The 23,234-nt window shown below is 46.0% G+C and overlaps 1 protein-coding gene across 1 annotated transcript; it reads left to right on the forward strand.

Moving 5' to 3' along the window:
- The first annotated feature begins 435 nt into the window (after window positions 1-435).
- LOC129843514 (uncharacterized) lies at window positions 436-22,631 on the forward strand. The gene is made up of 2 exons (XM_055912273.1): window positions 436-881; window positions 21,827-22,631. The coding sequence occupies exons 1-2, from the start codon at window positions 436-438 to the stop codon at window positions 22,629-22,631; spliced, it is 1,251 nt and encodes a 416-aa protein (XP_055768248.1).
- Window positions 22,632-23,234: the final 603 nt, after the last annotated feature.

The raw sequence follows: 23,234 nt of genomic DNA on the forward strand, positions 1-23,234 counted from the left end.
TCTCTCTCTCTCTGTCTCTTCAAATCTCTGTGTCTTTCTGTCTTCTCTCTCGCTGCTTCACCTTGACACACAGACACACACACACAGGTTGGAAAAAAACGTGATACACAGACAATGAATGCAATATTTTCCATATTGAAACTGAATATATAAAAATCGGCTCCAGAAAACACTTCATATAAATTATACGCAAACGTTTGCTTCCAACGTGAAACGTCGGAATTTCTGAAGCGAGTCACACCATACAAAATATGGATGTGGAGAACAGAATCGAGATGAGAACAGGAGATGAGAAAACTTTGTGACCACGTGAACCCCACCAGTTCCACAGTACCCCAGATGATAGTCTATCATGCGGAAACCACATGATAAGGGATTGTACCAAGAAAAGTAACATGAAATGTGTCAACTGTGGTAAGGACACAGAACGGAACAATGCTGGACAGAGGGAAGAGGGGGCGAGGGACAGGCGCCCTCGCTGGACAAAGGGAAGAGGGGGTGAGGGACAAGCGCCCTCGCTGGACAAAGGGAAGAGGGGGTGAGGGACAAGCGCCCTCGCTGGACAAAGGGGAGAAGGGACGAGGGACAGGCGCCCTCGCTGGACAAAGGGAAGAGGGGGCGAGGGACAGGCGCCCTCGCTGGACAAAGGGAAGAGGGGGCGAGGGACAGGCGCCCTCGCTGGACAACGGGAAGAGGGGGCGAGGGACAGGCGCCCTCGCTGGACAAAGGGAAGAGGGGGCGAGGGACAGGCGCCCTCGCTGGACAAAGAGAAGAGGGGGCGAGGGACAGGCACCCTCACTGGACAAAGGGAAGAAGGGACGAGGGACAGCACCCTCACTGGACAAAGGGAAGAAGGGACGAGGGACAGTATCCTCGAGGAGGCAATGTCGAAAAACGACTGTGGGAAAAGCCAACATTCCACCTGTGAAAATCAACGGCCCCTTCCAAGAACCTGTATATCAATTCCCAATTTAAAACAGAACCATAGCCTCATTGTAAAGGGCACAAAGGATAACCCACTCCACCAACAGCCCAATTTGGCGCGTGACCAAAGAAGTGCTGAGGATAACCCACTCCACCAACAACAGCCCAATTTGGCACGTGACCAAAGAAGTGCTGAGGATAACCCACTCCACCAACAGCAGCCCAATTTGGCACGTGACCAAAGAAGTGCTGAGGATAACCCACTCCACCAACAGCAGCCCAATTTGGCGCGTGACCAAAGAAGTGCAGAGGATAACCCACTCCACCAACAACAGCCCAATTTGGCGCGTGACCAAAGAAGTGCTGAGGATAACCCACTCCACCGACAACAGCCCAATTTGGCGCGTGACCAAGGAAGTGCTGAGGATAACCCACTCCACCAACAACAGCCCAATTTGGCGCGTGACCAAAGAAGTGCTGAGGATAACCCACTCCACTAACAACAGCCCAATTTGGCACGTGACCATGATAACAATGATAAGCCACCAGGTATAAACAACCTTGATGGGAAACTATTGATCATGGCAGTAGACTGTATTGCCACCCCCTATTTGCCGTAATCTTTAACCAAATCGAATCAAATCAAATTGAATTTGTCACGTGCGCTGAATACAATAGGTGCAGCCCTTACCGTAAATGCTTACTTACAAGCCCTTAATAACAAACAATGCAGTTCAAGAAATAGAGTTAAGAAAACATTTACTAAAACTAAAGTAAAAAATGTAATAAAAAAATAACACAATAAAAAGACAACAATAACTTGGCGGTACAGGGAGTAGCAGTACTGAGTCAGTGTGTGGGTTAGTCAAGGTCCTTTGTACATGTAGGTACAGTAGGGGTAAAGTTACTATGCATAGATAATAAACAGCGAGCAGCAGCTGTGTAAAACATGGCAGGAGAGGAAATCAATGGAAATAGTCTGAGTTATTAATTGTTCTTAGGGGGTTCTTCTTGGGGGTAGAAGCTGTGGACCTAGACTTGATGCCCCGGTACTGCTTCCCGTGCTGTAGCAGAAACAACAGTCTATGACTTGGGTGACTGGAGTCTTTGACAATTTTTTGGGAGCCTTCCTCTGACACCGCCTGGTATAGAGGTCCTGGATGGCAGGAAGCTTGGCCCCAGTGATGTACTGGGCCGTACGCACTACCCTCTGTAGCGCCTTACGGTTGCAGGCCGAGCAGTTGCCATATCAGGCAGTGATGCAATTGGTTAGAATGCTCTCGAGGGTGCAGCTGTATAACTTTTTGAGGATCTGGGGACCCATGTCAAATTTTTCAGTCTCCTGAGGGGGAAAAGATTTTGTCGTGCCCTCTACACGACTGTCTTGGTGTGTTTGGATTATGATAGTTTGCTGGTGTTGTGGACACCAAGGAACTCTCGACCCGCTCCACTACAGCCCCGTCAATGTTAATGTGGGCCTGTTTGGCCCTCCTTTTCCTGTAATCCACAATCATCTCCTTTGTCTTGCTCACATTGAGGGAGAAGTTGTTGTCCTGGCACCACAATGCCAGGTCTCTGACCTCCTCCCTATAGGCTGTCTCATCGTTGTCGGTGATCAGGCCTACCACTGTTGTGTCGTCAGCAAACTTAATAATGGTGTTGGAGTCGTGCCTGGCCACGCAGTCATGAGTGAACAGGGAGTACAGGGGGGGAGACTAAGCACACACCCCTGAGTGGCCCCAGTGTTGAGGATCAGCGTGGCAGATGTGTTGCTACCTACCCTCACCACCTGGGGGCGGCCCGTCAGGAAGTCCAGGATCCAGTTGCAGAGGGAGGTGTTTAGTCCCAGGGTCCTTAGCTTAGTGATGAGCTTTGAGTGTACTATGGTGTTGAGCTGTTGTCATTGAACAGCATTCCCACATAGGTGCTCCTTTTGTCCAGGTGGGAAAGGGCAGTGTGGAGTGCAATTTGAGATTGTGTCATCTGTAAATCTGCTGGGGTATGCAAATTGGAGTGGGTCTAGTGTTTCCGGGAGGATACCGTTGATGTGAGACATGACCAGCCTTTCAAAGCACTTCATGGCTACCGACGTGAGTTCCACGGGGCGGTAATCATTTAGGCAGGTTACCTTCGCTTTCTTGGGCACAGGGACTATGGTGGTCTGCTTGAAACATTTTGGTATTACAGACTCGGTCAGGGAGAGGTTGAAAATGTCAGTGAAGACACTTGCTACGGGACGGAAGTCATTCAGTGTAGTAGGATTCAATCTTAATCCTGTATTGATGCTTTGCCTGTTTGATGGTTCGTCTGAGGGCATAGCGGTATTTCTTGTAAGCTTCCGGATTAGTGTCCCGCTCCTTGAAGGCGGCAGCTCTAGCCTTTAGCTCGGTGCAGATGTTGCCTGTAATCCATGGCTTCTGGTTTGGAAATTTACGTACGGTCACTGTGGGAATGACGTCATCGATGCACTTATTGATGAAGCCGGTGACTGATGTGGTGTACAACTCAATGTCATTGGATGAATCCCGGAACATATTCCAGTCTGTGCTGCAAAACAGTCCTGTAGCTTAGCATCAGCGTCATCTGACCACTTCCGTATTGAGCGAGTCACTGGTACTTCCTGCTCTAGTTTTTGCTTGTAAGCAGGAATCATGAGGATTATGGTCAGATTTGCCAAATGGAGGGCGAGGGAGAGTTTGTACACGTGAATCTTTGTGTGGATTAAAAGTGGTCTAAAGTTTTTTTTTCTCCTCTGGTTGCACATGTGACATGCTGGTAGAAATGAGGTAAAACAGATTTAAGTTTGCCTGCATCAAAGTCCCCAGCCACTAGGGGTGCCGCTTCTGAATGAGCATCGGTTTGTGGTGGTAAATAGATGGCTACGAATAATAGAGATGAGAACTCTCTCGGTAGATAGTGTGGTCTACAGTTTATCATGAGGTACTATACCTCAGGTGAGCAATACCTCGAGACTTCTTTAATATTAGACATCGCGCACCAGCAGTTATTGACAAATAGTTACACACCCACGCCCCTCGTCTTACCAGACGTAGCTGCTCTGTCCTGCCAATGTGTCGAAAACCCAGCCAGCTCTACAATATCCTTGTCGTTGTTCAGCCACGCCTCTGTCAAACATAAGATATTACAGTTTTTTAATGTCCCGTTGTAAGGATAGTCTCGACCGTAGATCATCCCGTTTGTTTTCCAGTAATTGCAGGTTGGCCAATAGAACGGATGATAGAGGCGATTTACTCACACGCCTCACACGCCTCACAATCCGCACCCTGACCTTCTCGCTCGGGATATCTCTGACTTTTCTCCACTCAGATGACGGGGATTTGGGCCTTGTCTCCTGAAAGCAGTATATCCTTCACCTCGGAGTCATTAAAGAAAAATAATTATTTGCCCAGATCAAGGAGAATAATGTCCAGAAGCTCTTTTCGGTCACAAGAGACGAGAGCAGCAACTTTATGTACAAAATAAGTTAAAAACAATGAAAAAAAACTAACAAAATAGCACAGTTGGTTAGGAGACAGTTAAACGGCAGCCATCCCCTCTGACGCCATTACCAAACCCTAAAGGAGGGTGTGCGTCCACAGACGCCATTACCAAACCCTAAAGGGGGGTGTGTGTCCACAGACGCCATTACCAAACCCTAAAGGAGGGTGTGTGTCCACAGACGCCATTACCAAACCCTAAAGGAGGGTGTGTGTGTCCACAGACGCCATTACCAAACCCTAAAGGAGGGTGTGCGTCCACAGACGCCATTACCAAACCCTAAAGGAGGGTGTGTGTCCACAGACGCCATTACCAAACCCTAAAGGAGGGTGTGTGTCCACAGACGCCATTACCAAACCCTAAAGGAGGGTGTGTGTGTCCACAGACGCCATTACCAAACCCTAAAGGAGGGTGTGTGTCCACAGACGCCATTACCAAACCCTAAAGGAGGGTGTGTGTCCACAGACGCCATTACCAAACCCTAAAGGAGGGTGTGTGTCCACAGACGCCATTACCAAACCCTAAAGGAGGGTGTGTGTCCACAGACGCCATTACCAAACCCTAAAGGAGGGTGTGTGTCCACAGACGCCATTACCAAACCCTAAAGGAGGGTGTGTGTCCACAGACGCCATTACCAAACCCTAAAGGAGGGTGTGTGTCCACAGACGCCATTACCAAACCCTAAAGGAGGGTGTGTGTCCACAGGCGTCGAAAGGAAAGCTAAAGTAATTCCACTGCCGAAAAATAGTAAAGCACCCTTTGCTGGCTCTATCAGCCACCCAATCAGTTTTCTGCCTGTTTTTGACGGAGAGAATTGTGTTCGACCAAATACAATGCTATTTTTTTAGAGAACAAGTTAACTACTGTCTTTCAGCACACATATAGAGAAGGGACACACAACTTGTACTGCACTGACTCACATGACACATGATTGGCTCAAATAAATGGATAATAAGATGATTAGTTGGAGCTGTATTGTTAGATTTCAGTGTAGTCTTTGATGTTATTGATCATGAATTGTTATTGAAGAAACTCAAATTATATGGCTTTACATCACCTGCCAACATGGTTGGAGAGTTATTTATCCAATTGAACCTAGAAAGTTCCGTCCCTAGGATGGGCGCGTCACTTGAGTGGTTTGAGTCACAGACGTGCACACTATTAAAAGATGAGACTCTCACAAACACACTCATGTTTTGCTCTATGATGTTAGAAGTTAAGAGGTTCTTATACATAGAATATCATAGGAAATCTAAGAACATTACATTTGACACATTTAGCAGAAGCCTTTAACCAGAGTGACTTACAGTATTGACAGCATACATTTTCACTCTGGTCCCCCGTGGGAATCGAACCTACAACCCTGGCTTTGCAAGTGCCATGCTCTGCCAACTGAACCACATCGCAGTCCAGCACCACCAATGCCACCAATACATAGCATCTATACAACTGTAATAAGCACACAGTTGATGTCACAAAGTCCAAATTCCACACAGTTGATGTCACAAAGCTCCAAATTCCACACAGTTGATGTCACAAAGTCCAAATTCCACACAGTTGATGTCACAAAGCTCCAAATTCCACACAGTTGATGTCACAAAGTCCAAATTCCACACAGTTGATGTCACAAAGTCCAAATTCCACACAGTTGATGTCACAAAGCTCCAAATTCCACACAGTTGATGTCACAAAGTCCAAATTCCACACAGTTGATGTCACAAAGCTCCAAATTCCACACAGTTGATGTCACAAAGTCCAAATTCCACACAGTTGATGTCACAAAGCTCCAAATTCCACACAGTTGATGTCAAAGTCCAAATTCCACACAGTTGATGTCACAAAGCTCCAAATTCCACACAGTTGATGTCACAAAGTCCAAATTCCACACAGTTGATGTCACAAAGTCCAAATTCCACACAGTTGATGTCACAAAGCTCCAAAGTGTCTTTACATATAAGTGTCTTTACATACCGATTGTCTTTACATACCAAGTGTCTTTACATACCTTTACATACCGAGTGTCTTTACATACCTTTACACACCGAGTGTCTTTACGTACCAAGTGTCTTTACATACCGAGTGTCTTTACATACCTTTACATACCGAGTGTCTTTAGATACCTTTACATACCGAGTGTCTTTACATACCGAGTGTCTTTACACACTGAGTGTCTTTACGTACCAAGTGTCTTTACATACCGAGTGTCTTTACATACCGAGTGTCTTTACATACCGAGTGTCTTTACATACCGAGTGTCTTTACGTACCAAGTGTCTTTACGTACCAAGTGTCTTTACATACAGAGTGTCTTTACACACCGAGTGTCTTTACGTACCGAGTGTCTTTACATACCGAGTGTCTTTACATACCGAGTGTCTTTACATACCGAGTGTCTTTACATACAAAGTGTCTTTACACACCAAGTGTCTTTACATACCGAGTGTCTTTACATACCGAGTGTCTTTACATACCGAGTGTCTTTACATACCTTTACATACCGAGTGTCTTTACATACCGAGTGTTTTACATACCAAGTGTCTTTACATACCGAGTGTCTTTACATACCTTTACATACCGAGTGTCTTTACATACCAAGTGTCTTTACATACCAAGTGTCTTTACCTACCGAGTGTCTTTAAATACCAAGTGTCTTTACATACCTTTACATACCGAGTGTCTTTACATACCGAGTGTCTTTACATACCAAGTGTCTTTACATACCGAGTGTCTTTAAATACCAAGTGTCTTTACATACCTTTACATACCAAGTGTCTTTACATACCGAGTGTCTTTACACACCGAGTGTCTTTACATACCAAGTTTCTTTACATACCAAGTGTCTTTACATACCGAGTGTCTTTACATACCAAGTGTCTTTACATACCGAGTGTCTTTACATACCGAGTGTCTTTACATAACGAGTGTCTTTACATACCGAGTGTCTTTACATACCTTTACATACCGAGTGTCTTTACATACCGAGTGTCTTTACATACCGAGTGTCTTTACATACCTTTACATACCGAGTGTCTTTACATACCGAGTGTCTTTACATACCGAGTGTCTTTACATACCTTTACATACCGAGTGTCTTTACATACCGAGTGTCTTTACATACCTTTACATACCGAGTGTCTTTACATACCGAGTGTCTTTACATACCGAGTGTCTTTACATACCGAGTGTCTTTACATACCGAGTGTCTTTACATTCCAAGTCCTCATGCTTCAGGTGTAACATGTGCTTGCTTGGGTCGGCTATATTTCTGATGGGAGGCATTAGACCATTCTCCTTGTATGACTGGTGGAGAGACAGGTGTGTTCTACAGGTCTGATGGGAGGTATTAGACCATTCTCCTTGTATGACTGGTGGAGGAGAGACAGGTGTGTTTTACAGGTCTTTCTGATGGGAGGTATTAGACCATTCTCCTTGTATGACTGGTGGAGGAGAGACAGGTGTGTTTTACAGGTCTTTCTGATGGGAGGTATTAGACCATTCTCCTTGTATGACTGGTGGAGGAGAGACAGGTGTGTTCTACAGGTCTTTCTGATGGGAGGTATTAGACCATTCTCCTTGTATGACTGGTGGAGGAGAGACAGGTGTGTTCTACAGGTCTGATGGGAGGTATTAGACCATTCTCCTTGTATGACTGGTGGAGGAGAGACAGGTGTGTTCTACAGGTCTGATGGAGGTATTAGACCATTCTCCTTGTATGACTGGTGAGGAGAGACAGGTGTGTTCTACAGGTCTGATGGGAGGTATTAGACCATTCTCCTTGTATGACTGGTGGAGGAGAGACAGGTGTGTTCTACAGGTCTGATGGAGGTATTATACCATTCTCCTTGTATGACTGGTGGAGGAGAGACAGGTGTGTTCTACAGGTCTTTCTGATGGGAGGTATTAGACCATTCTCCTTGTATGACTGGTGGAGGAGAGACAGGTGTGTTCTACAGGTCTGATGGGAGGTATTAGACCATTCTCCTTGTATGACTGGTGGAGGAGAGACAGGTGTGTTCTACAGGTCTGATGGGAGGTATTAGACCATTCTCCTTGTATGACTGGTGGAGGAGAGACAGGTGTGTTGTACAGGTCTGATGGGAGGTATTAGACCATTCTCCTTGTATGACTGGTGGAGGAGAGACAGGTGTGTTCTACAGGTCTGATGGGAGGTATTAGACCATTCTCCTTGTATGACTGGTGGAGGAGAGACAGGTGTGTTCTACAGGTCTGATGGGAGGTATTAGACCATTCTCCTTGTATGACTGGTGGAGGAGAGACAGGTGTGTTCTACAGGTCTGATGGGAGGTATTAGACCATTCTCCTTGTATGACTGGTGGAGGAGAGACAGGTGTGTTCTACAGGTCTGATGGAGGTATTAGACCATTCTCCTTGTATGACTGGTGGAGGAGAGACAGGTGTGTTCTACAGGTCTGATGGGAGGTATTAGACCATTCTCCTTGTATGACTGGTGGAGGAGAGACAGGTGTGTTCTACAGGTCTGATGGGAGGTATTAGACCATTCTCCTTGTATGACTGGTGGAGGAGAGACAGGTGTGTTCTACAGGTCTGATGGGAGGTATTAGACCATTCTCCTTGTATGACTGGTGGAGGAGAGACAGGTGTGTTCTACAGGTCTGATGGGAGGTATTAGACCATTCTCCTTGTATGACTGGTGGAGGAGAGACAGGTGTGTTCTACAGGTCTGATGGAGGTATTAGACCATTCTCCTTGTATGACTGGTGGAGGAGAGACAGGTGTGTTCTACAGGTCTGATGGGAGGTATTAGACCATTCTCCTTGTATGACTGGTGGAGGAGAGACAGGTGTGTTCTACAGGTCTGATGGAGGTATTAGACCATTCTCCTTGTATGACTGGTGGAGGAGAGACAGGTGTGTTTTACAGGTCTTTCTGATGGGAGGTATTAGACCATTCTCCTTGTATGACTGGTGGAGGAGAGACAGGTGTGTTCTACAGGTCTGATGGGAGGTATTATACCATTCTCCTTGTATGACTGGTGGAGGAGAGACAGGTGTGTTCTACAGGTCTGATGGGAGGTATTAGACCATTCTCCTTGTATGACTGGTGGAGGAGAGACAGGTGTGTTCTACAGGTCTGATGGAGGTATTAGACCATTCTCCTTGTATGACTGGTGGAGGAGAGACAGGTGTGTTCTACAGGTCTGATGGGAGGTATTAGACCATTCTCCTTGTATGACTGGTGGAGGAGAGACAGGTGTGTTCTACAGGTCTGATGGGAGGTATTAGACCATTCTCCTTGTATGACTGGTGGAGGAGAGACAGGTGTGTTCTACAGGTCTTTCTGATGGAGGTATTAGACCATTCTCCTTGTATGACTGGTGGAGGAGAGACAGGTGTGTTCTACAGGTCTGATGGGAGGTATTAGACCATTCTCCTTGTATGACTGGTGGAGGAGAGACAGGTGTGTTCTACAGGTCTGATGGGAGGTATTAGACCATTCTCCTTGTATGACTGGTGGAGGAGAGACAGGTGTGTTCTACAGGTCTGATGGGAGGTATTAGACCATTCTCCTTGTATGACTGGTGGAGGAGAGACAGGTGTGTTCTACAGGTCTTTCTGATGGGAGGTATTAGACCATTCTCCTTGTATGACTGGTGGAGGAGAGACAGGTGTGTTCTACAGGTCTGATGGGAGGTATTATACCATTCTCCTTGTATGACTGGTGGAGGAGAGACAGGTGTGTTCTACAGGTCTGATGGGAGGTATTAGACCATTCTCCTTGTATGACTGGTGGAGGAGAGACAGGTGTGTTCTACAGGTCTGATGGAGGTATTAGACCATTCTCCTTGTATGACTGGTGGAGGAGAGACAGGTGTGTTCTACAGGTCTGATGGGAGGTATTAGACCATTCTCCTTGTATGACTGGTGGAGGAGAGACAGGTGTGTTCTACAGGTCTTTCTGATGGAGGTATTAGACCATTCTCCTTGTATGACTGGTGGAGGAGAGACAGGTGTGTTCTACAGGTCTGATGGGAGGTATTAGACCATTCTCCTTGTATGACTGGTGGAGGAGAGACAGGTGTGTTCTACAGGTCTGATGGGAGGTATTAGACCATTCTCCTTGTATGACTGGTGGAGGAGAGACAGGTGTGTTCTACAGGTCTGATGGGAGGTATTAGACCATTCTCCTTGTATGACTGGTGGAGGAGAGACAGGTGTGTTCTACAGGTCTTTCTGATGGGAGGTATTAGACCATTCTCCTTGTATGACTGGTGGAGGAGAGACAGGTGTGTTCTACAGGTCTGATGGGAGGTATTATACCATTCTCCTTGTATGACTGGTGGAGGAGAGACAGGTGTGTTCTACAGGTCTGATGGGAGGTATTAGACCATTCTCCTTGTATGACTGGTGGAGGAGAGACAGGTGTGTTCTACAGGTCTGATGGAGGTATTAGACCATTCTCCTTGTATGACTGGTGGAGGAGAGACAGGTGTGTTCTACAGGTCTGATGGGAGGTATTAGACCATTCTCCTTGTATGACTGGTGGAGGAGAGACAGGTGTGTTCTACAGGTCTGATGGGAGGTATTAGACCATTCTCCTTGTATGACTGGTGGAGGAGAGACAGGTGTGTTCTACAGGTCTGATGGGAGGTATTAGACCATTCTCCTTGTATGACTGGTGGAGGAGAGACAGGTGTGTTCTACAGGTCTGATGGGAGGTATTAGACCATTCTCCTTGTATGACTGGTGGAGGAGAGACAGGTGTGTTCTACAGGTCTTTCTGATGGAGGTATTAGACCATTCTCCTTGTATGACTGGTGGAGGAGAGACAGGTGAGTTCTACAGGTCTTTCTGATGGGAGGTATTAGACCATTCTCCTTGTATGACTGGTGGAGGAGAGACAGGTGTGTTCTACAGGTCTGATGGAGGTATTAGACCATTCTCCTTGTATGACTGGTGGAGGAGAGTCAGGTGTGTTATACAGGTCTGATGGAGGTATTAGACCATTCTCCTTGTATGACTGGTGGAGGAGAGACAGGTGTGTTCTACAGGTCTGATGGGAGGTATTAGACCATTCTCCTTGTATGACTAGTGGAGGAGAGACAGGTGTGTTCTACAGGTCTGATGGAGGTATTAGACCATTCTCCTTGTATGACTGGTGGAGGAGAGACAGGTGTGTTCTACAGGTCTGATGGGAGGTATTAGACCATTCTCCTTGTATGACTGGTGGAGGAGAGACAGGTGTGTTCTACAGGTCTGATGGGAGGTATTAGACCATTCTCCTTGTATGACTGGTGGAGGAGAGACAGGTGTGTTCTACAGGTCTGATGGAGGTATTAGACCATTCTCCTTGTATGACTGGTGGAGGAGAGACAGGTGTGTTCTACAGGTCTGATGGGAGGTATTAGACCATTCTCCTTGTATGACTGGTGGAGGAGAGACAGGTGTGTTCTACAGGTCTGATGGGAGGTATTAGACCATTCTCCTTGTATGACTGGTGGAGGAGAGACAGGTGTGTTCTACAGGTCTGATGGGAGGTATTAGACCATTCTCCTTGTTGGAACGGCAGAAGAGAGTCAGGCTGAGTTCTGCTGATGCTGAAAGACAAATTCTATAGAGTAATATTTTAGTATTTTTAGATGAGTCTTACCCAGACACACTTGGCAAGTTCATGTCGTGCTTCTACACCTGCATTGCTTGCTGTTTGGGGTGTTAGGCTGGGTTTCTGTACAGCACTTTGAGATATTAGCTGATGTAAGAAGGGCTATATAAAATACATTTGATTTGATTTGATTGATGTCAAAGAGAGGCTATAACCCCCCTCCCCAAGTCACAACTAGCTAAGTGGATGGGTCTCTATTGTCTACGTACACATGCACGTTTGTTATTAAGGCACGTGAGTAATTAATGTAGCGTTTAACCTGTCAAACTGTATTTCACATCTCATAATTTATGAGGGGGGGGGGGGGGGTGTGGCAGGAGGTAATACAATTTTGTGGAATTTACTCCGTTTTTTTTTTTTTACACCACGTGGTTTCACCCAAACATCCGGTTTGTGGGAGGCTGATTTGGGTTTTGGTAATTAGGAAGGGATGTGTTCTCCTCTCAATGTGGGCTTAGTTATGTTCATTAAGACTCTTAAGTTAGAGTGAATGAGATTTGGGTGCGGGGGGGGGGTTGTCTCTTTATAACATATTTACAGTCAAATCCGTGATTAGATTTTTACCTTCCCAACATAAATTGATGTCAAATGGATACATTTATGAGGTTAAAAAAAATAGAAAATGAAAATCCAAACAAATGTACATGCTATATGTGCAAGAGAACTTCAATGATCTGACCAAATCTGGCCTAATAATACTTTTTAAATCTTAGTGTAACATTATGTTCTTGTAAGTACACATACCTTTCTATAAAAATCAGCCCTTTTGGTAGGCCGTCACTGTAAATAAGAATTTGTTCTTTAAGGAAAGCTTTGACTATGTACAGACTCAGTGAGCATAGCCTTGCTATTGAGAAAGGCCGCCGTAGGCAGACATGGCTCTCAAGAGAAGACAGGCTATGTGCTCACTGCCCACAAAATGAGGTGGAAACTGAGCTGCACTTCCTAACCTCCTGCCCAATGTATGACCATATTAGAGACACATATTTCCCTCAGATTACACAGATCCACAAAGAATTCGAAAACAAATCCAATTTTGATAAACTCCCATATCTACTGGGTGAAATACCACAGTGTGACATCACAGCAGCAAGATGTGTGACCTGTTGCCACAAGAAAAGGTCAACCAGTGAAGAACAAACACCATTGAAAATACAACCCATATTTATGTTTATTTATTTTCCCTTGTGTACTTTAACCATTTTAACTATTTGTACATCGTTACAACACTGTATATAGACACAATATGACATTTATAATTTCTTTATTCTTTTGGAACTTCTTTGAGTGTAATGTTTACTGTTCATTTTTATTGTTTATTTCCCTTTTGATTATTATCTACTTCACTTGTTTTGGCAATGTTAACAAATGTTTCCCATACCAATAAAGCCCTTGAATTGAATTAAATTGTCACGATCGTTATAAGAATTGGACCAAGATGCAACGTGGTATGTTTCCATCCATTTTATTAGGAAGAGAAAACTCATAGAACAAAAACTATAAAGCGAACAAACGAAACGTGAAGCTAATATAATTCTCACGGGCAACTATTTATAGTCAAGATCCCACAAAGCACAATGGAGAAAATGGCTACCTAAATATGATCCCCAATCAGAGAAAACGATAAACAGCTGCCTCTGATTGGGAACCATACCAGGAACAACATAGATATATAATTCCCCTAGATAACCCACCCTTAATCACACGCCGACCTAACCAACATGGAGAATAAACAACTCTCTATGGTCAGGGCGTGACATGAATTGAGAGAGCAATGACGTGCTGCACATTTATGACGTTGTTTCGGGACCCGTTTTGGCTCTTGAGTGCTACTTTCAAAAATACAAATGAAGTATGTAAATCTTCCGGAAAGTTTCTTCTTCTCTCTCATTGGATCAGCTGAGAGAGGACGGTGGGGGTAGGAGACAGGAGTGATAGGGAGGAGAAGAAAAGAACAGAGAGACTGAGGAATATTTGCCCCACAGAGGAGAGAGGACGGTGGGGGTAGGAGACAGGAGTGATAGGGAGGAGAAGAAAAGAACAGAGAGACTGAGGAATATTTGTCCCACAGAGGAGAGAGGACGGTGGAGGTAGGAGACAGCAGTGATAGGGAGGAGAAGAAAAGAACAGAGAGACTGAGGGATATTTGTCCCAGAGAGGAGAGAGGACGGTGGGGGTAGGAGACAGCAGTGATAGGGAGGAGAAGAAAAGAACAGAGAGACTGAGGAATATTTGTCCCACAGAGGAGAGAGGACGGTGGGGGTAGGAGACAGGAGTGATAGGGAGGAGAAGAAAAGAACAGAGAGACTGAGGAATATTTGTCCCAGAGAGGAGAGAGGACGGTGGGGGTAGGAGACAGCAGTGATAGGGAGGAGAAGAAAAGAACAGAGAGACTGAGGAATATTTGTCCCAGAGAGGAGAGAGGACGGTGGGGGTAGGAGACAGCAGTGATAGGGAGGAGAAGAAAAGAACAGAGAGACTGAGGAATATTTGTCCCAGAGAGGAGAGAGGACGGTGGGGGTAGGAGACAGGAGTGATAGGGAGGAGAAGAAAAGAACAGAGAGACTGAGGAATATTTGTCCCAGAGAGGAGAGAGGACGGTGGGGGTAGGAGACAGCAGTGATAGTGAGGAGAAGAAAAGAACAGAGAGACTGAGGAATATTTGTCCCAGAGAGGAGAGAGGACGGTGGGGGTAGGAGACAGGAGAGATAGGGAGGAGAAGAAAAGAACAGAGAGGCTGAGCCAGAGTACTGGTCCACTAGTCTTGGTCATTAGGCTGCTCCAAAATGGCTTCTCATTTCCACATCATTTCCCCTGTTCAGATGTTCACAAACAGCATAAACACACCATTCTGGCTCAGCAGCAGAGACTTCAACTGAATAATCACCGGGGTGAGACTGTAACTATTAGAAAGACACCTCTGGGATATTATCTGTACATAGCGGTGTGAAAACTGTATACAGACGGTTTTCTGGAGGGCAAAGGACGCGTCTCAAATGGCACCCTATAGTCGGCCAGGCTCTGGTCTAAAAGTAGTGCACTATATAGGGAACAGGGTGCCATTGGGAACATGGACAAGATGTTTGCAGTGTGTAACCTAACATCCTGGTGCTTTTGGCTCTTGTTTTCCTCCTGATGTCTGGTTTAATTACCCAATTAGCCCAATAGTTTAGTCTGGTTGACATCGTTCCAAATGTCTGCAGGGGGGAGAGAGAGAGAGAGAGAGCCGGGTAAAGTTGATCCACCCTTGTTTCTAGGAAACCGTACATTAAACGAATCGTTTTGACCCGATATTTAGGAAGAGGTCATCATTTCAGGAAAGTCTGTGAAGGAAGAAAACCGTGAAAAGCAAGTTAGGTCCAAGAAACTCATTTTCACAAAGTCAAATTAATTTATTGTGTTAAGAGGTTTCATGTTGCTTGTGTCTAAACCAAAGGAGATCATTTTAAGATTGTTCTATAAATCAGCGGGGGTCTCTATAACCCTTAATATGAGGGCCTAAACCTAACATGAAAGTGCATCCTAATACTGTCAAAATGTTTGCCTTGGGGTACGTTGAGCCAATCAATGGCCATGGGGTACGTTGAGCCAATCAATGGCCATGATGTATGTTGAGCCAATCAATGGCCATGGGGTACGTTGAGCCAATCAACGGCCACGGGGTACGTTGAGCCAATCAACGGCCATGGGGTACGTTGAGCCAATCAATGGCCATGGAGTAAGTTGAGCCAATCAATGGCCATGGAGTAAGTTGAGCCAATCAATGACCATGTAGTAAGTTGAGCCAATCATTGACCATGGGGTACGTTGAGCCAATCAATGGCCACGGGGTACGTTGAGCCAATCAACGGTCATGGAGTAAGTTGAGCCAATCAATGGCTAATGCAAGGCATTATTGCTGGGATATGAGGTAACAACAGGGCCTGGCCTATGTTAAAAGTGTTAGGTGATAAGCCTGTGTTTAAATATGCTTAAAACGATTAAAAGACAAAAAAGCAATGTGTGATTGTGTTGAATTGTTTGGTAAAAAAAAGATAGACATGATTTTTTAACACGTATTGGTAATATTTCATTCAGTACAGAAATGTGTAGGTGGCTTCACTTACCCTGTCCTGTGGGTCAACATACCTCATAATCTGATGGACTAATCTGTGTTTGGTAGATGCCAGGAGAACTCTACCTGCCCCAATGCATAATGCCAACTGTAAAGTTTGGCGGAGGAGGTTTAATTGTCTGGGGCTGTTTTTCATGGTTCGGGCCCCTTAGTTCCAGTGAATGGAAATCTTAACGCTACAGCATACAATGACGTTCTAGACAATTCTGTGCTTCCAACTTTGTGGCAACAGTTTGGGGAAGGCCCTTTCCTGTTTCAGCATGACAATGCCCCCCGTGCACAAAGCGAGGACCACACAGAAACGGTTTGTTGAGATCGGTGTGGAAGAACTTGACTGGCCTGCACAGAGCCCTGACCTCAACCCCATAGAACACCTTTGGGATAAATTGAAACGGCGACTGCGAGCCAGGCCTAATCATCCAGAATCAGTGCCCGACCTCACTAATGCTCTTGTGGCTGAACGGAAGCAAGTCCCCGCAGCAATTTCCACGTCTAGTGGAAATCCATCCCAGAAGAGTGTGGAGGCTGTTATAGCAGCAAAGGGAGGGGGGACCAACTCCATATTAATGCCCACGATTTTGTAATGAGATGTTCGACGAAACTGGTGTCCACATACTTTTGGCCATGTAGTATATATGTAGATATCTTTGTTTTAAGGAACGTTATATTATGATGGAGTTTTTTGATGGATAACTGAATGTCAAAAGAAAAAGGGGTCTCAACTTAACCCAGTCTCCTCTAAATCCAATCATTACAGGAAGCTGTTCAATGGCACAGAACGGAGAGAGAGCTCCTGAAACATGCATGGATCATAATGAATATGTATACCTGACTAATTGAACCAATTAAATGGAGGGTTTTGTGTCCCATTCAGTATAAGTGCACTACTATTGACCAGGGCCCTAAGGCAGGGTAACATTTGGCCCGTAGCCTGAGATCATTTGTTTTGACGGAGAGAGTAGTCCAAACAGAAGCCTTAGAGAAAGAGAGGGAGGAAGAGAGGAAGGAAGGAAGAATGAAGAGAGGGAGGAAAAGAGGGAGGAAGAGAGGGAGGAAGGAGGAATGAAGAGAGGGAGGAAAAGAGGGAGAGAGGTAGGAAGAGAGGGAGGAAGAGAGGAAGGAAGAGAGGAAGGAAGGAGGAATGAAGAGAGGGAGGAAAAGAGGAAGGAAGAGAGGGAGGAAGGAGGAATGAAGAGAGGGAGGAAAAGAGGGAGAGAGGTAGGAAGAGAGGGAGGAAGAGAGGGGGAAGAGAGGGAGGAAGAGAGGGAGGAAGAGAGGGGGAAGAGAGGGAGGAAGAGAGGGAGGAAGGAGGAATGAAGAGAGGGAGGAAGAGAGGGAGGAAGGAAGAATGAAGAGAGGGAGGAAAAGAGGGAGAGAGGTAGGAAGAGAGGGAGGAAGAGAGGGAGGGAGAGAGGGAGGAAGAGAGGGAGGAACAGAGGGAGGAACAGAGAGAGGAAGAGAGGGAGGAAAAGAGGGAGAGAGGACGGAAGAGAGGGAGGAACAGAGGGAGGAACAGAGAGAGGAAGAGAGGGAGTAAAAGAGGGAGAGAGGAAGGAAGAGAGGGAGGAACAGAGGGAGGAACAGAGAGAGGAACAGAGGGAGGAGAGAGGAAGGGAGGGAGGAAGAGAGGAAGAAAGGGAGGAAAGTAGGGAGAGAGGAAGGAAGAGAGGAAGGACGAGAGGGAGGAACAGAGGGAGGAACAGAGGGAGGAGAGAGGAAAAGAGGGAGAGATGGAGGAGAGAGGAAAAGAGGGAAGATGGAGGGAGGAAGAGAGGAAGGAAGAGAGGAAGGAAGGAGGAATGAAGAGAGGGAGGAAAAGAGGAAGGAAGAGAGGGAGGAAGGAGGAATGAAGAGAGGGAGGAAAAGAGGGAGAGAGGTAGGAAGAGAGGGAGGAAGAGAGGAAGGAAGGAGGAATGAAGAGAGGGAGGAAGAGAGGGAGGAAGAGAGGGGGAAGAGAGGGAGGAAGAGAGGGAGGAAGGAAGAATGAAGAGAGGGAGGAAGAGAGGGAGGAAGGAAGAATGAAGAGAGGGAGGAAAAGAGGAAGGAAGAGAGGGAGGAAGAGAGGGAGGAAGAGAGGAAGGAAGGAGGAATGAAGAGAGGGAGGAAGAGAGGGAGGAAGGAAGAATGAAGAGAGGGAGGAAAAGAGGGAGAGAGGTAGGAAGAGAGGGAGGAAGAGAGGGAGGAAGGAGGAATGAAGAGAGGGAGGAAGAGAGGGAGGAAGGAAGAATGAAGAGAGGGAGGAAAAGAGGAAGGAAGAGAGGGAGGAAGGAGGAATGAAGAGAGGGAGGAAGAGAGGGGGAAGAGAGGGAGGAAGAGAGGAAGGAAGGAGGAATGAAGAGAGGGAGGAAGAGAGGGAGGAAGAGAGGGAGGAAGGAGGAATGAAGAGAGGGAGGAAGAGAGGGGGAAGAGAGGGAGGAAGAGAGGAAGGAAGGAGGAATGAAGAGAGGGAGGAAAAGAGGAAGGAAGAGAGGGAGGAAGGAGGAATGAAGAGAGGGAGGAAAAGAGGGAGGAAGGAAGAATGAAGAGAGGGAGGAAAAGAGGGAGAGAGGTAGGAAGAGAGGGAGGAAGAGAGGGGGAAGAGAGGGAGGAAGAGAGGGAGGAAGGAGGAATGAAGAGAGGGAGGAAGAGAGGGAGGAAGGAAGAATGAAGAGAGGGAGGAAAAGAGGGAGAGAGGTAGGAAGAGAGGGAGGAAGAGAGGGAGGGAGAGAGGGAGGAAGAGAGGGAGGAACAGAGGGAGGAACAGAGAGAGGAAGAGAGGGAGGAAAAGAGGGAGAGAGGACGGAAGAGAGGGAGGAACAGAGGGAGGAACAGAGAGAGGAAGAGAGGGAGTAAAAGAGGGAGAGAGGAAGGAAGAGAGGGAGGAACAGAGGGAGGAACAGAGGGAGGAACAGAGAGAGGAACAGAGGGAGGAGAGAGGAAGGGAGGGAGGAAGAGAGGAAGAAAGGGAGGAAAGTAGGGAGAGAGGAAGGAAGAGAGGAAGGACGAGAGGGAGGAACAGAGGGAGGAACAGAGGGAGGAGAGAGGAAAAGAGGGAGAGATGGAGGAGAGAGGAAAAGAGGGAAGATGGAGGGAGGAAGAGAGATTAAGGCAGAGAGGGAGGAACAGAGGAACCGGGCTCTGATGCTTCTATACCACAGCCTCCCATGAGTGTGCATGTGTGTGTGTCTTTGTGTCCTCTCTCCCTGTTCTCTCTCATGCCCCAGGTCGTATTTAAACAGACAAAAGGACTTTTCCATTTCCCTCCGACTGTCAGATAGTCTTACAATAAAAATGAACACAGGCACGTTCAGACAGCGTGCACGTATAACACATGCACTTTAAACAGTGTGCACGTATAACACAGGCACTTTAAACAGTGTGCACGTATAACACAGGCACGTTCAGACAGCGTGCACGTATAACACATGCACTTTAAACAGTGTGCACGTATAACACAGGCACTTTAAAACAGCGTGCACGTATAACACAGGCACTTTTAACAGCGTGCACGTATAACACATGCACTTTAAACAGAGTGCACGTATAACACAGGCACATTAAAAAGTGTGCACGTATAACACAGGCACATTAAACAGTGTGCACGTATAACACAGGCACATTAAACAGTGTGCACGTATAACACAGGCACTTTAAAACAGCGTGCACGTATAACACAGGCACTTTAAACAGCATGCACGTATAACACAGGGACTTTTAACAGTGTGCACGTATAACACAGGCACATTAAAACAGCGTGCACGTATAACACATGCACTTTAAACAGTGTGCACGTATAACACATGCACTTTAAACAGCGTGCACGTATAACACATGCACTTTAAACAGTGTGCATGTATAACAGTGGCACATTAAAACAGTGTGCACGTATAACACATGCACTTTAAACAGTGTGCACGTATAACACAGGCACATTAAAACAGTGTGCACGTATAACACATGCACATTAAAACAGCGTGCACATATAACACAGGCACATTAAAACAGCGTGCACGTATAACACAGGGACTTTTAACAGTGTGCACGTATAACACAGGCACTTTAAAAAGTGTACACGTATAACACAGGCACATTAAACAGTGTGCACGTATAACACAGGCACATTAAACAGTGTGCACGTATAACACAGGCACTTTAAAACAGCGTGCACGTATAACACAGGCACTTTTAACAGCGTGCACGTATAACACATGCACTTTAAACAGCATGCACGTATAACACAGGCACATTAAAACAGTGTGCACGTATAACACAGGCACATTAAAACAGTGTGCACGTATAACACAGGCACATTAAAACAGCGTGCACGTATAACACAGGCACTTTAAACAGCGTGCACGTATAACACATGCACTTTTAACAGCGTGCACGTATAACACAGGCACTTTAAACAGTGTGCATGTATAACACAGGCACATTAAACAACTTGTGCACGTATAACACAGGCACATTAAACAGTGTGCACGTATAACACATGCACTTTAAACAACTTGCACGCCAACAGAAGAACATTCAAACGATGCCCCTGATGTCCAAGGCTGTTGTATAAAGAATTAAGTATTTTCTCCATGGTACTGCATCCACGCAAGGTATTGTCTCCATAGTAACACGTAATGTCTTTCTCCATGGTAACATGTAAAGTCTTTCTCCATAATAACACACAAAACGTCTCTTTCCATGGTAACACGGAAGGTGTTGTCTCCATGGTAACACGTAAGGTCTTTTCTCCATGGCAACGCGTGAGGTCTTTTCTCCATGGTAACATGTAAAGTCTTTCTCCATAATAACACACAAAACGTCTTTTTCCATGGTGACACGGAAGGTGTTGTCTCCATGGTAACACGTAAGGTCTTTTCTCCATGGCAACGCGTGAGGTCTTTTCTCCATGGTAACATGGACGGTGTGTGAGATTCCTAGTATTAGGTCAAGATGGCTGCCATTAGTGCAGATGACTTCATCTGAAGAATATCAACAGTGTCATTTCAGAGTAAGTAAAATGGTATATTTGGTATGTTAAGTCCTTTAAGGTAGCTAGTGTGTTAATAAAATAATGGGTTTGGACAGGTATTCTGCTACTCGTGTAAACTTGTGTGGCATTGACAAACAAATGTGTGAAAGTTAGTGTATTTTCTGTAGGGAAGCTAATGATCAGAAATACATTCCTGGGACTGTTTACATTTATTTTATTTTATTATTACCATAGCATTTTTGTATGTTCTCTATAGTTATGTACATGAACATTTATAAATTGACCAACTTGGCCAAACTCCTGGCAGACTTGATGCAAAATATTGTGTAGTGAGTTAATTCTTCACTGGATCAGTCTTAAACTTTGCACACAAATTGCTGCAATCTTGTGGACAAACTCTAAATTACACCTAGGATCCTATCTTGATAATGTATATAAGGTTTTTTGTTTGTATTATATTTTACCATATCTAATGTGTTATATTCTGAGCTACAGGCAGTTAGATTTGGATATGTCATTTTAGGCGAAAATTTGAAAAAAGGGTCCAATTCTTATTAAAGAACAAAGTAAGAAACACATACAGAGAAATGATCATATTGATCACACAGGACTCATTCAAAATACAATTGGCAAACAGAAACAAAAAGAGGTGTGCTTTGGCCTCCAACTCTCCATTCCCCCCAGACCAACATCACCACCAACTCCCCCTTCCCCCCAGACCAGCATCACCTCCAACTCCCCATTCCCCCAGACCAACATCACCCCAACTCCCCATTCCACCCAGACCAACATCACCCCCAACTCCCCATACCCCCAGACCAACATCACCTCCAACTCCCCATTCCCCCCAGACCAACATCACCTCCAACTCCCCATTCCCCCCAGACCAACATCACCACCAACTCTCCATCCCCCCAGACCAACATCACCTCCAACTCCCCATTCCCCCCAGACCAACATTACCTCCAACTCCCCATTCCCCCAGACCAACATCACCTCCAACTCCCCATTCCCCCAGACCAACATCACCCCCAATTCCCCATTCCCCCCAGACCAACATCACCTTCAACTCCCCATTCCCCCCAGACCAACATCACCTCCAACTCTCCATTCCCCCCAGACCAACATCACCCCCAACTCCCCATTCCCCCAGACCAACATTACCTCCAACTCCCCATTCCCCCAGACCAACATCACCCCAACTCCCCATTCCCCCCAGACCAACATCACCCCAACTCCCCATTCCCCCAGACCAACATTACCTCCAACTCCCCATTCCCCCAGACCAACATCACCCCAACTCCCCATTCCCCCCAGACCAACATCACCCCAACTCTCCATTCCCCCCAGACCAACATCACCCCAACTCCCCATTCCCCCAGACCAACATCACCCCCAACTCCCCATTCCCCCCAGACCAACATCACCTCCAACTCCCCATTCCCCCCAGACCAACATCACCTCCAACTCCCCATATCTAGCCATTTGAGAGCACCCTTACCTGCCAATCTATATACTACGTCTCCGTAATCTAGCATGGGTAGGATGGTCATCTGAATCAGGGTTAGTTTGGCAGCTGGGGTGAAAGAGGAGCGATTACGATAGAGGAAACCAAGTCTAGATTTAACTTAAGCCTGCAGCTTTGATATGTGCTGAGAGAAGGACAGTGTACCGTCTAGCCATACTCCCAAGTACTTGTATGAGGTGACTACCACAAGCTCTAAACCCTCAGAGGTAGTAATCACACCGGTGGGGAGAGGGGCATTCTTCTAACCAAACCACATGACCTTTGTTTTGGAGGTGTTCAGAACAAGGTTAAGGGCAGAGAAAACTTGTTGGACACTAAGAAAGCTTCATTGTAGAGCAGGGGTGTCAAACTCAAATACCCAGTGGGCCAAAATGTAAAACCTGAACAAAGTCGCGGGCCAACATTGAACAAATGAACCTTTTAATATGGACCCAAACAAGTTTTGCTTTAACATTGAATATGGAACAAGCATCGCTTATTACCATACAATATATAATTTAATAGTGGAGACATGCAAAATCGAATTTCAAATGAAAAAACACATCAATGGCATTCATTTACTAA

Source organism: Salvelinus fontinalis, unplaced genomic scaffold, assembly GCF_029448725.1.
Source record: "Salvelinus fontinalis isolate EN_2023a unplaced genomic scaffold, ASM2944872v1 scaffold_0152, whole genome shotgun sequence".
NCBI classification, from domain to species: Eukaryota; Metazoa; Chordata; class Actinopteri; order Salmoniformes; family Salmonidae; genus Salvelinus; species Salvelinus fontinalis.